The sequence below is a fragment of the Littorina saxatilis genome, linkage group LG7 (genome assembly GCF_037325665.1).
Source record: "Littorina saxatilis isolate snail1 linkage group LG7, US_GU_Lsax_2.0, whole genome shotgun sequence".
In the NCBI taxonomy this organism is placed as follows: Eukaryota; Metazoa; Mollusca; class Gastropoda; order Littorinimorpha; family Littorinidae; genus Littorina; species Littorina saxatilis.
Window position 1 is genome coordinate 53815555 of NC_090251.1, and position 14380 is coordinate 53829934.

The 14380-nt window shown below is 39.2% G+C and overlaps 1 protein-coding gene across 1 annotated transcript in view; it reads left to right on the plus strand.

The window, feature by feature from the left end:
* Positions 1–14380, plus strand: part of LOC138971817 (C2 domain-containing protein 5-like) — a 68613-nt gene that overhangs the window by 12439 nt on the left and 41794 nt on the right. Inside the window, exons 10-12 of the mRNA XM_070344639.1 lie at positions 11338–11873; positions 12069–12172; positions 12550–12658. Coding sequence (XP_070200740.1) covers positions 11338–11873; positions 12069–12172; positions 12550–12658 — 749 coding nt within the window. The remainder of the gene's footprint in view (positions 1–11337; positions 11874–12068; positions 12173–12549; positions 12659–14380) is intronic.

Consider the following 14380-nt stretch of genomic DNA (forward strand, 5'->3'; position numbering starts at 1 on the left):
ACATGGATTACAGGATCTTTTCCGTGTGCACTTGGTCCTGTGCTTGCGTTTACACACAAAGGGGGTTAAGTCACTAGCAGGTCTGCACATAAGTTGACCTGGGAGATCGGAAAAATCTCCACTCTTAACCCACCAGGCGGCAGCGACCGGGATTCGAACTCACGACCTCCCGATTAGTAGTTCGGTTGAGGCATGATTCACTCAACTCCCACGTGGCCGCCAGTCTCCTTGTTTTTGGATTAACACAAAACTCGATTTAGCAGACTTTACAAGGAAAGCTACTCTTCTTTGACACCTAGTGGACAGAGCTCGCTTGAGCCTTTTTTTCCTCCTTGTCGTCAGAAACAAACATTTAATTTCTTGGGCCTAAAAAGTTTATTTAATTATAGAAAGTATTGACCAGAGGATTCTTGTAAGGCCAAAAAAAAAAAATTGTCTGTTTAGGGTAACATGACCAAAAAAAGTAGGGTCGGTAGGTAGGTAGTTTTTTTTTTTTTTTTTTTTTTTTTGTGTGTGTGTGTGTGTGTGTAAATGCTATGTTGGCTGAACATTCACTTCTTATATTTGATGAATACATGTTTCAAAACTAACGTATAAATAAAACAGAGAGAAAGGGAGAGAAAGAAACGCCAAATGTCTCTTTTTAGCATTTTTACCTCTTTTTTTTCTTTTTTTTTTTTGAAATAAAAAAAAAGTTTTTGGGTCGGCGCCAAATCGATAGGGTCGGTCGGGTTACCCTAAACAGACAATTTTTTTTTTTTGGCCTAAACTGTATTTTGATCTCCGAGTCTCAAATTTCATGGGCAGCTTTCGAACATTTGTGAAAGAGAATGTTTCTTTTATTTTGTGTTATTTGCTTTATGGCTGATTTAATTAAATTCCCTGTAGCATTCTTGCTCATTTGAATTCTTGGCCTTTTTTCAATTTGTATTCGGAGTATTTATTTAATTGCTGCTTCTTGATTGTTACATTTAGTCAAGTTTTGACTAAATGTTTTAACGTAGAGGGGGGAATTGAGACGAGGGTGTGGTGTATGTGTGTGTGTGCGTGTAGAGCGATTGAGAGTAAACTACTGGACCGATCTTTATGAAATTTGACATGAGAGTTCCTGGGTATGACATCCCCGGACGTTTTTTTCATTTTTTCGATAAATGTCTTTGATGACGTCATATCCGGCTTTTTGTAAAAGTTGAGGCGGCACTGTCACACCCTCATTTTTCAATCAAATTGATTGAAATTTTGGCAAAGCAATCTTCGACGAAGGCCGGGGTTTGGTATTGCATTTCAGCTTGGTGGCTTAAAAATTAATTAATGACTTTGGTCATTAAAAATCTGAAAATTGTAATAAAAAAATTTGTTTATAAAACGCTCCAAATGTATGTTCATCTTATTCTTCATCATTTTCTGATTCCAAAAACATATAAATATGTTATATTCGGATTAAAAACAAGGTCTGAAAATTAAACATATAAAAATTATTATCAAAATCAAATTTCCGAAATCGATTTAAAAACACTTTCATCTTATTCCTTGTCGGTTCCTGATTCCAAAAACATATAGATATGATATGTTTGGATTAAAAACACGCTCAGAAAGTTAAAACGAAGAGAGGTACAGAAAAGCGTGCTATCCTTCTCAGCGCAACTACTACCCCGCTGTTCTTGTCAATTTCACTGCCTTTGCCACGAGCGGTGGACTGACGAAACTACGAGTATGTGGTCTTGGTGAAAAAAAGCAGTGCGTTCAGTTTCATTCTGTGAGTTCGACAGCTTGACTAAATGTTGTTATTTCGCCTTACGCGACTTGTTTTTGGCTCACGTAAGTGTAGCCTATGCGATGATAAACTTTGTCTGTCTGTGCGTGCGTATGTATGTATGTGTGTATGTCTGTGGTAGAAACTTTAACATTTCCGAGTCTATGGATTACGTCAGTCTCGGTCAAAAGTGTTCGACGTGTGTGATAGAAACTATTTGAAGACGTCACATTATGACGTAAGAGGGTTAGACGTCACGCAAAGGAATTACTGAAAGTCTCGGTCATTGTTATTGTGAGCGGGCCGAGACTTCTTGGCAGATCCAGGGTCTCGCTTTCTTGCATAGTTTCACCTATGCTTACTGTGTGTGTGTGTGTGTGTGTGTGTGTGTGTGTGTGTGTGTGTGTGTGTGTGTGTGTGTGTGTGTGTGTGTGTGTGTATGTGTGACGGAGTGATTGAGTTTGTGTTACTGTTTGTCGATTTCTTACGTGAGCCTTGAAGGCTTCGCCTCTTGTTATATTTAGTCAAGTTTTGACTAAATATTTTAACATCGAGGGGGAATCGAAACGAGGGTCGTGGTGTATGTGCGTGTGTGTGTCTGTCTGTCTGTCTGTCTGTGTGTGTGTGTAGAGCGATTCAGACTAAACTACTGGACCGATCTTTATGAAATTTGGCATGAGAGTTCCTGGGTATGAAATCCCCGAACGTTTTTTTCATTTTTTTGATAGATGTCTTTGATGACGTCATATCCGGCTTTTCGTGAAAGTTGAGGCGGCACTGTCACGCCCTCATTTTTCAACCAAATTGGTTGAAATTTTGGTCAAGTAATCTTCGACGAAGCCCGTACTTCGGTATTGCATTTCAGGTTGGTGGCTTAAAAATTAATTAATGACTTTGGTCATTAAAAATCTGAAAATTGTAAAAAAAAATAAAAATTTATAAAACGATCCAAATTTACGTTTATCTTATTCTCCATCATTTGCTGATTCCAAAAACATATAAATATGTTATATTCGGATTAAAAACAAGCTCTGAAAATTAAATATATAAAAATTATTATCAAATTTTTTTCTTCGAAATCAATTTAAAAACACTTTCATCTTATTCCTTGTCGGTTCCTGATTCCAAAAATATATAGATATGATATGTTTGGATTAAAAACACGCTCAGAAAGTTAAAACGAAGAGAGGTACAGAAAAGCGTGCTATCCTTCTCAGCGCAACGAATATCCCGCTCTTCTTGTCAATTCCACGGGCACTGCCTTTGCCACGGGCGGTGGAGTGACGATGCTACGAGTATACGGTCTTGCTGCGTTGCGTTGCGTTCAGTTTCATTCTGTGGGTTCGACAGCTTGACTAAATGTTGTTATTTCGCCTTACGCGACTTGTTTTTGTTTGTTTTATTGTGTGTTTGTTTGCTTGTGGCTTTTTGCAAACAAGGCATTCTAAATTATGTAAGCTGTGGCATTTGAAACTTCAGATTTTGTGACATTAACAATTCTCCATATTTTTTTTATTATACATATTTTTTTAATGCTATTATGCTGATTCCCTTAGTTCGACTGAGGCATGATTTGCATAAATCCCACCCTAATTTAAATAGTCTCATTTGCTCATGGTGTTTGTAGCCTCAGTTGTTTCCTTTTAGCATTAGTATGCATTTTTTGTTGTTCCCTTTCAGCTTTAAGCTTAGTGAGGGACACTTTCTGGCTGACTTTGTGAATGAGGTGTTTAAAGCTGAGGTGTATTGTTTTTGGTAAAAAAAAGAAGACTTTGTGGTTTGGTGTTCTGATTGTGGCAAGGGTGGTCACGGAAGCTTTCTTAGGGGTTGATGTTCTTTCCACGGCTGCTCAGATGACCCAAACCACATGCTTTTGCTGTTCAAATTGTTGTTTGTTCTTTTTTCTATTCTGTGTCTTTTCCTTCTTGCACACTGCATTGAGGTGTGGTCAATCGGCGATGGGGAATGGTCAACGTACCGTTGTTTTTCCGTGTTTCACATGGTACTGTATCGTTGACTGGTTTGGCTGCTTTGTTTTCTTCTGTAGATTTGTGCTGTGTGTGGGTGTTTGATTTTGGCTTAGATTTTTTCGTTGCCTGTGTATATTTGCAGTCATCTTGCACACAAAATGTAGGTGTGTAGATGTTAGAGAGTTGGTTAGTTTGTATTTGTTGAGGATGGTAGTTCTCAAACAAAGTTTTGATTTTCATTTTGGCCTGATGTGTGTGTTTTTTGTTTGTTTTAATGTGTGTGGGTTGTTTTTCTCTTTTTTTTTTCTTTTTTTTTCTTGTTTTTTTGTTTTTTTTTGTTTTTAACTTTCCTGGGGTTTCTCTTTTGAGGTAGCTCAGATGGGAAAATTGTTAACATTACTGCTGGACAATAGATTCCATGTAGGAATAAAGGAAAATATTAATTCTCAGAATCACAGTGTTTAAAAAAAAGTTTTCTTGCTAATTTTTTGTTGTATTTTGCTTTTAACCTAGTCAGAAGCAATTAATAAGTTGTAGTTTGGTTACGATATTAAGCTACTCAAGTTTTGATTGCAATGAAATTATTGAGGTAGAAATTCTTTCCATATTATGAGTTGAAGCTGAACAATTATGATAATGGTTAATAGCACAAGCCCCTGATGCTTGTTCTTTTTCTTGAATCAAAAACAAAAGAAATCCTGCTATGATATAACTTCATTTTGCACCCAAGGTATTCCTTATATACATCATGCTTTGCAGAAGACTTGTTTTAAATAACAGTCCATGCGCAAAGGGCACATTATTTCCTGTATAGAAATACTTTGCATTCTGCACTTTTGTTGATTTTTTTCTCTCACCAAAAAAAAAAAAAGGTCTGTTTACGGTAACATAGGGTGAAAAAATAGGGTCGGTAGGTCGACTTTTTTTTTTTTTTTTTTTTTTTCATTTTTTTTTTTTTTTCTCCCCTCTCTATGATGTTTTACAGTTCATTTCTTCTCACCAATCCCTGTTTTTGCCCAACATAACTATAAACAGTACTTTGAGCTTACCTCCCTTCTGTCGTCTGCTGTTTGAGCGCAAACAGCTCTATTTTGGATGCGTTTTTGTGTTTTTTTCAGACGATCCAAAAAAAAGATTAGGGTCGGGCCTAAAAACTAGGGTCGGTCGGGTTACCGTAAACAGACCTATTTATTTTTTTGGCCTCACCAAGATAACTAGGGTGAAGTTTTTTGGTCTCCCACTAAATGATGTTTTTATGGTATGAATGATTACCTTAACTAACCAAACTAACATCATTCAAAACATATGTTCTTAAAGGTGTTATGCTATTAAGTACATGTAATTGTTATCTTTAAGTACTATTTTCAGTCCATTTTGCTCTTTTTTTCAAATTTTTGTTGTTATTAATTTGGCAGTGTGTTTCTGTGTTATATTATATTTTATTTGTTTGTTTATTCACTCTAATGAACTGTTCACTTGAACTTGTAATTTGTATTATATTTGTGACAGGCAGGAGACTGCATCATTGTCTTGTCTGCTCAGACAAGCTGGTTTTGGTTGATTGTTTGTTTGAGTATTTGTTTAAATTGTTTGTTTGTTTGTTGTTCAGTCTGTCAGGAACTGTTGTTGTTGTTGTTTGTTTGCTTAACGCCCAGCCGACCACGAAGGGCCATATCAGGGCGGTGCTGCTTTGACATATAACGTGCGCCACACACAAGACAGAAGTCGCAGCACAGGCTTCATGTCTCACCCAGTCACATTATTCTGACACCGGACCAACCAGTCCTAGCACTAACCCCATAATGCCAGACGCCAGGCGGAGCAGCCACTAGATTGCCAATTTTAAAGTCTTAGTTATCTGTCAGGAACTGTTCACTTTAATTTTTCATATGTTTTCAACAGGTGGCTGATTATATGATAAGCTTTTTGTCTTGTCGGCTTGTACAAGCTGCGTTTGTTTGTTTGTTTGTTTGTTTGATTGATTGAGTTACATGTATTGTTTGGGGCGGGGATGTAGCTCAGTCGGTAGCGCGCTGGATTTGTATCCAGTTGGCCGCTGTCAGCGTGAGTTCGTCCCCACGTTCGGCGAGAGATTTATTTCTCAGAGTCAACTTTGTGTGCAGACTCTCCTCGGTGTCCGAACACCCCCGTGTGTACACGCAAGCACAAGACCAAGTGCGCACGAAAAAGATCCTGTAATCCATGTCAGAGTTCGGTGGGTTATAGACTATACCCAGCATGCTTCCTCCGAAAGCGGCGTATGGCTGCCTAAATGGCGGGGTAAAAACGGTCATACATGTAAAATTCCACTCGTGCAAACCACGAGTGCACGTGGGAGTTTCAGCCCATGAACGCAGAAGAAGAAGACATGTATTGTTTCTTTGTTTATTTAAGGAATTCTCTGCCTAGATGCAGATTGCCTTGCAGTTGGACTCTATTTTTGTTGCTTGGATTTAATTATCCCTCCTATTAAGGTTCACTCTGATTTTGCTTGGAGAACACATTTGTTCAGGCAAATAAAGAATTATGTTAGTCAAACTCCACGGTTACTGCTAGATTTAAATTAATGTTTTTATTTTTTTAATTTTTTGTGTGTATATTTGTTTGTTTATCAATATTGATGATTTCAAATAAGGTTGGGCTAGTTTTTTTGGGGTGTTTTTTCTGAAACACATTGGTAGTTTTTTTTAGTTTTATTTTTCTATAATGAATCAGCTTCATATTGTGGATGAACAGTTCATATTATATTGTAACTCTCTTTGCATTTGTTTCTTACATACTGAAGAAAGTTGGTTTTTTTAAAGTTCTTTTAATATGCATTTTACTCAAATTTATAATCTCTTCCTCAAACACACCAGTCATCCAACTGCAACAACAAGACAAAAAGATCAATTTACAAAACAATCAAAAAAGATATATTTAAAAAAAATAAAAAAATTACTTGAAAGCCTGAAATGTATTCTTGATCCAAAAACAATTACATGATTTAATTTTTTTAAATTTTTGACTCAGTTGCATAGATACAACGCCGTAATTGAATGTTATACTAAAGGAGCACAACAAGATAAACTTATAAATGTGCTCTTAGAAACAAACGAGTAATGTGGCAGACGATATTACAAATTTATCTATTTCAGAACTATTGGAGAGAATCAATGTACATGTACATATTATATGCATACATGCAGTGTTTCAAGTAAATTTAGTTAAACAAAAACATACCCTTCTTATATTTTCATCTTAAAAATGAGAGAACGGCTGTCATCTTCATACTGTGAGTTGTAATTTTATTTGTCACAATTGAATCAGTATATAATTTTGATTCTGCTTTCCTGACCTTACCTCTGAAACTCAGGCTTGGCTAATTCATGCAGCGGGAATACCTAATTCTATAGTTATGTACATTAATAAAAGATTCAAACTGACAACATAGCGTGTGGGTGCATGATTCAAACTGAAATCTGGAATTATATTATTACAACAACAAAACTGACCAACCAACCCAACCCTATTTGTACTCTTGACTTTAAATTACCATTTGTAAGAAATCATGAATATGGAGGTAACAAGTGTCATTTAAACGGTCAAGTACCTTTACTCTGACTGCTGTATCTATTATGTGACAATGAAATACACATTGAATTATATTGCATGAACATAATGGAGTCTTTTAAAACAATGCAGATGACTAGCACCACACAAAAAAAGACTAACTCAATTTCTGAGAACTGTGCTGCAAAAGGGAATGCTTTTCAATTCATGCAGCTGTTTAACTGTTCACTTAAATCATGACAATTGCGATAATGTAATTGACAATCAGATTCAAGTTTATCTGTAATTCGATGATTATGAGCAAAGTTCCAACTGAAGGGTTCCAACTGAAGGGTTCCAACTGAAGGGTTCCAACTGAAGGGTTCCAACTGAAGGGTTCCAACTGAAGGGTTCCAAATCTGTTGTCTGCTGGTGCATTGCCATTGAAAACAGTGAATCCAAAAATTAATTAGCTTGAAGGGAAATGTGTGCACATGATGATCAAGCTGGGGTGGTGTGCACAAGATATAGTGCCCAATCGCAAAAAAAAGTTTGTATCTTTAAAAGGCTCTTTTGGTGGTCCCCGGAAGTTAATCCTTTGTGGGTGTGCTGCAAGTGTCCTGAGCTTGTAATGGTTTGAAAACTAGGAAGTCCAGTTCAGGACAAATGTTTAAGTTTTTTGTGTGGTTGTAGTGGCACTAGTACAAAGTGTAGCTTTGAACGAAGGAAAAAGGTTAATTTAAATGTAGTAACTGGTCAGCGGTGGAGGGTGGGTGGGGGAGGTCAAGGAATAGGGAGAAGCAATGCGTGAAGGTCGAGTAAATGTAAGGAAGGAGCTTTAATTGTTCCAGAAATTGTGTGCGTGGGAGTGAGATGTTGGGGAGGGGTGGTAGGAGGAGATTGTGTGTGTGTGTGTGTGTGTGTGTGTGTGTGAGTGTGGGAATGAGATGTTGGGGAGGGGTGGTAGGAGGAGATTGTGGGTGTGTGTGTATGTGTGTGTGTGGGGGGGGGCGAGTGAAGTCAGTGTCGGTTGGAGGAGGGGGGAAGGGTGCCGGAGGATGGAAGAGCAGATAGTAAACGGGTCTGTCCGGCGGCGGAAAGGATCTAGCTAGCGGTTGCTTGGCTTTACATAAGAAAATATGGATTCAAAAACCTCCTTTTGCTTCCTCGTTTTTGTTTTTTTTGACGGACAAGGTACAGCAGTTTAACTGCAATCTTTTAGGCATCTCAGTGCAGCACCTATAATTAATCTTCCGCAGCTTGATTTACTTTGCTCAGTTCTGACTAGTTATGTTTTATACCTATTGAATTGCTCCCTTGGCTGATGCTTTCTGCTGCAACTTTGAATCTTGAGATGTCAGTCTTGTCGGCATAAGTTATTTTCACACACTCTGCATTAATGTTTTTGTTCTGCTTCTTGATTGACTTATTTTACTCCTAATAGCTGCGTTTATCTCTCCCCACCCAAACAGTTTATTTGCATTAATCTTTCTTACTCCAGTGTCCCTGTTTTGAAGGGCTGGATGGGGGAGGGGGGGAGTGTGTGTGTGTGTGTGTGTGTGTGTGTGTGTGTGTGTGTGTGTGTGTGTGTGTGTGTGTGTGTGTGTGTTAGGGGAGGAAGGCATAATAGGGAGTTGGGAAAATTGGGGGAATGGAGTTTGGGTTCTTAAATCTTTTGTTTTTCCATAAAATGGCCCTGATAAAACTTATTCCCAGATCAAATTAAAAGCAAATCTATGGAAATGTCTATGGGCATGACTACTAACTAATATAATACATGTACTTGTTTATTCCATTTATCTTTGTTTCCCCACGGCGATCACGGGTCTGTGTATTCAGCTCAGGCCAGCTTAATTGAATATGTCTAAGCACTGGTTGTTGAATGTACATGTATCCGCAGTATGAGTCTTTGCTTTGTAAACTTGTGTGGTGCACAATGGACGTCACTTTTGGTACTTGTGTTTGTGTTGTTGTTCAGTATTCTTTTTTTTTGTTGCTTCTCTTTCACAAATCAAAAACAAGTATAGTCACCATTGGCACCTGGGAGCATTTATCCCCAAAATTATATAAAATACACCCAGCAATTGGGAAGGTGAGAACAGTTTAGATTAGGAATAGGGAGATGTAAAAGAGGAATGTGATACCATACTGTGTTAAGAAGAGTTTATTAGCTCTTAAAGTCCTGCCTTTGTGGTTGTTTATATTAAGTGGAAAAAAAAGAACTTGTTGGAATTGAATGAGGATTGATCACTGCACGTCATGATCTTACTGGAAGTTGAAAAGAGTCAACGTATTGGATGAGTATGGTGGGAACATATTTACATTTAATAACTATAATAATGGTACAGGTAACCCCCTTTTTAACACGCTTGTTAAACCCCTTATTTAAGAAACAATTAACAAGTGGCTCTATCCCATCTCCCCCCCTTTCCCCGTCGCGATATAACCTTCGTGGTTGAAAACGACGTTAAACACCAAATAAAGAAAAAGAAAGAACCCCCTTATTTAACTCATGATTTTATCCCCTTAAATCAGATTTTCTGTTCAAGTCTCTTTAAGTTAGCCTCCATTTTAAGGCTCCTTTTTAAGACGTAATTTCTCAGATTTTGGAGGTCTTAAAAGGGGGGTTCCACTTTAGCTGAAACGTGCTGTTGGTAGGAGTGTTATGAAAGACTGGGACAGTTTGTCTTTTTTCTGTGACACGCAGATAAGTTGTGCAGAATACTGAGTTTCCAATTACAATGAAATTATAAGATTTTCATCACGTCGGGTACTGTTTTGCATTTTTCTTTTGTGTATATAATTTTCTTCATTTTCATAATACTTTTTTTTTAAATTTGAAGATGCTTTATATACTTAATTTCTGAGTAATGGATAATTAAGCTATTCTGAAAATGTCTAGAGCCTCGACATATTACAATGCAACAATTCTATTTAATGAATGAACAAGTGAAAAACGTTGCTAACATTTTCAGACCCCTGTGATACAAAATGTGACCCTCCACCACAGAATGAGTCGGATGTCACCTCGCAGGGTTCTGCGCTAGGGCTTATATATACGTCCAGGGGGGTGTAAGGTATCAGTGTGAGGATCACCTTAGTCACAGGCTTATAACTCAAAGAATTTTCGCTCTTTTCTAAAACGGTTTTCACCACTGGATAGAGCTTCAAAATCTCTTTTAAGAAAATGTAAAAATATAAAAATCATGCAACGGTGACATGCGACTCATTCCGTGGTGGAGGGTCACAAATAATAAAACTGGATTTTTGTGTGTAATTCTAAAGGTTGGAAAACAGCTTTTTTGAGAGTGAACACAAACTTGCTCCTAAAATTGTATTTTCTGTTTGGTACTGTAGAACCGCAAAGAGTTTTGTGTTTTTAAAATTAAAAAAATTAAAAATCTGTTTATGATAATGTTTGTTACAGAAGTGATACTTGGTGCTGTTGACTGTTTGGAGAACTAAGAAATTTAATTTAATAAGAGCATAACAGATTAAGAAGAAACAAACACAACAATGTTGTATTTTGAAGCAGACTAAAATATATTGTGTGCAGAAATGTTATACACTGAAAACAGCTAGTGCCTAAGGAAAACACAATACCTGTATTTGCATAAAGATTGAACTTGTATAGGTAATGATTATTGCTGTATGCATTTTAGAACTTTTTTTTTTAAAGAAACCTTTTTCATTGGAAAATATCTCATTTCTGGACCGACAGTTTTCTAAAATTCTGCACAGGTTTAAAGCATTTATGATAACATGTAAATTGTTATGTTCAGCATTAGTTTCACTTACACACTGAATGTCCAAGATAACTTGATTTTGATATTGTATTTAAGTCACCTTAGAAAAGGCACTTTCGAATGATATTGTGAAAAATGTATGCGGGCACACACATTTAATACACCTTTCGTCATCCTAAATGATTAGCATGAGTCAACATTAAACCACATAATTAGGAGAACAAGTGTGACTGCGCATACCATAATGATATGATTGTGACTTAGTTACAGTGGTGACTGGGGCTGCTCGCTTACCTTATAACTGAAGGCATCTTCTTTCTGTTTCTCTCTTTTGCAGAACGCACAGTCTGACTAACACCTCTCACTCCCACTCCAATCACCACCATCACCACCACCACAACCACCGCCGCCACAGCCAAAGTAGGCGGCGGCACAGCCACCAACAACACCACCACCACCACCACAACAACCATGACTCCACTACCTCCCCACCTCTAAGTCCTGTCAAAAGTTACGGTTCGTCCCCTCCCCCTTCCGCCCCCGCTGTCTTTTCCGGTAGCCCCTCCAGGTTTGTCTTTGGTAGCTATGAGGACAAAGGTCATTTGAACAGAGGTCATTTGGGGGGTCAAAGTGTAGGTCAAGGTCAGGGTCATGGTCAAGGTGACGAAGCAGATAATGAATATGAGGACGGGGACAATGCCTTTTCTTGCAGTTCTCCTCGTGTTGATGAAGAGAGTGGTATGGCGGGATCACCGTCGTTGGTTCCGAGTCACCGGCATTCCGTGTCACCGGTGAGGACGACTGGAGCGGCTGGTGACAAGAGTGGGAGTAATCGGCGCCTGTCTGACTCCGACATGGGATCACCGCAAGGGGGTTTGTGTACTTGTACTTTGGGTGCGTGTGTACTTGTACTTTGGGTGCGTGTGTTTGCTTTTTGTTTCCCTTTGTCTTTGTCCTGAACATAAACAAAAATTTGATATTGAATGTATCGTGCTGTCCTTGTATTGATGTGTTTGGCCGTCGGGCTATTTCTGACCTTGACCTTTGCTGTGTTACCTTTACTTTCAGGCAACAGCCTTGAAGACAACGGGAGTGGCTTCAACCTGAGTAACTCGGGCTCCCGTCACACGCCTCCCCGGAGCAACCTCAACCAGCAGAACTTCAACCTTCTGGTGAGTGCTTTTGCAGATGACACTGCCGGTTGGCCGGTGCACTACCACCGGGATTCCTGTATTTTGTACTGTTGTTGATCGTACTTACTTACCAGCGGAGCATCGGCCATTGATGAAGTTTCTCCATCGCACTTTGACCATATGGATAAGCTGTTGCCCTGCCTCTTGAGTTCTGCCTCTGTGTCACGCCTCCAGCTGTTTCTCGGCCTTCCTCTCTTTCTTGAAATGCGAGACCTGTAAATAGTGGTCTCCAAAGGGGGGGGGGGGGGGGGGTTTACTGTACTGGAGATTCCAGCTGACATGGGTAGAAATTGTACCCCTTGCAATAGAGAGATAGAGCCATGTGTGATGTTTTTTCCCCTGAATACTATTTCCAGGAGTACCCATTCTTCACCATGCGATCCTTCCCGGCTGGTTTCATCGTCAGTCTTGGCAGCATGGTGTCTGCCCGCTCCGTCAAACTCCTCGACAAGATTCACAACCCAGGTCAGTGTTCTACATAGCAACCAAATTAGTTTGAAAATGCTTGTGTCTGGTAAAAAAAAGTATGAAGTCACACTGGGCTTTTCTCCTGTTTTCTGTTTTTCCAAAGTTTTTGAATACCGTACTTTCCTGGTGACAAGGCGCTTCGTTATACAAGACGCACCACCTTCTTTTAAAAAAAAATTGTAATCCAGTCACCCATTGGACGCAGGGGGCCGATAGGGCGCACCAAAATGACCCAGTTTTTGCCATGAGAGGTGGTTCCCCTGTCATATATCTGAGAGAGGAAACACTTCCTGCACCGGGGTCAGTGACCGGTCAGTGACCGACTTTAACTGAGTGAAAATATGTGTGCTCTGTGTGTGCGGCCAGATCAAAGGCATTGTGATAGCTGGGTGGCCTTGTTTATAGACACGACCTTCTTCCCAGGGGTCAATGACCCAGTTTTAGCCACGAGAGGTGGTTCCCCTGTCATATCTGAGAGAGGAAACACTTCCTGCACCGGGGTCAGTGACCGGTCAGTGACCGAGTTTAACAGAGTGAAAATCTGTGTGCTCTGTGTGTGCTGCCAGATCAAAGGCAGGGCAGTACCTAGTAGCTGAAACATGCATTATCACAAGTTGTTTGACTGGTACTCAGGCGGTCTCTTTGATTTTTTTCGTATTTCATACACGGATTAGACACTTTGTTATACAAGACGCAGGGGTCGAACTCGAGGAAAAAAGTCGCGCCTTATAATAATAATAATAATACGAATATTTATAACGCGCACATATCTCACCAACAGGCGACTCAAGGCGACTTATGACCCGGAAAGTACGGTACTATTACCTGTGCATCGTTGATGAAGAATTGCAATGAAGAAGGGCACTGGTTCATTGCTAATACCTTGTCTCATGCACTACAAATTATTTTTTTGTTTGGCTAGCAGTTTTGATCTTCTAGTGGGGCTTTTGCTTTTGTGATCACACCAACAGTTCTGATGAGGGTTATATGGTTTCTGCTTTGATTTTAAGCCAATAAGTTTGCGGTGAGAGAGAGAGGGAGAGAGAGAAGGAGGACGCGGTGAGAGAGAGAGAGCATGCATTCTTATTTTAAGTAGTGAGTACGCTTGCTTGCTGAATTTTGTTGTTGTTATTGACTGTGTAATGGTTCTTATCGCTATGATGGGTTAGTGTGCTTGTATTTTCTAATGTCATGATTTGTATATCGTGTGTGTGTGTGTGTGTGTTTATTGGAATTGTAAAGCGCTTGGAGCTGTGAATTTGGGACTTGCGCTATAGAAAAGGGATTTATTATCATTATTGAGTCACTTGAGAAAAAGTGACTCTATGTAATCGGTCAGTGTTAGTCTGTCCGGCCGGCCGTCTGGCCGGCCGGCCGTAGACACCACCTTAACGTTGGACTTTTCTCGGAAACTGTCAAAGCGATCGGGCTCATATTTTGTTTAGTCGTGACCTCCAATGACCTCTACACTTTAACGATGGTTTCGTTGACCTTTGACCTTTTTCAAGGTCACAGGTCAGCGTCAAAGGAAAAATTAGACATTTTATATCTTTTCTCGGAAACTATCAAAGCGATCGGGCTCATATTTTGTTTAGTCGTGACCTCCAATGACCTCTACACTTTAACGATGGTTTCGTTGACCTTTGACCTTTTTCAAGGTCACAGGTCAGCGTCAAAGGAAAAATTAGACATTTTATATCTTTGACAAAGTTCATCGGA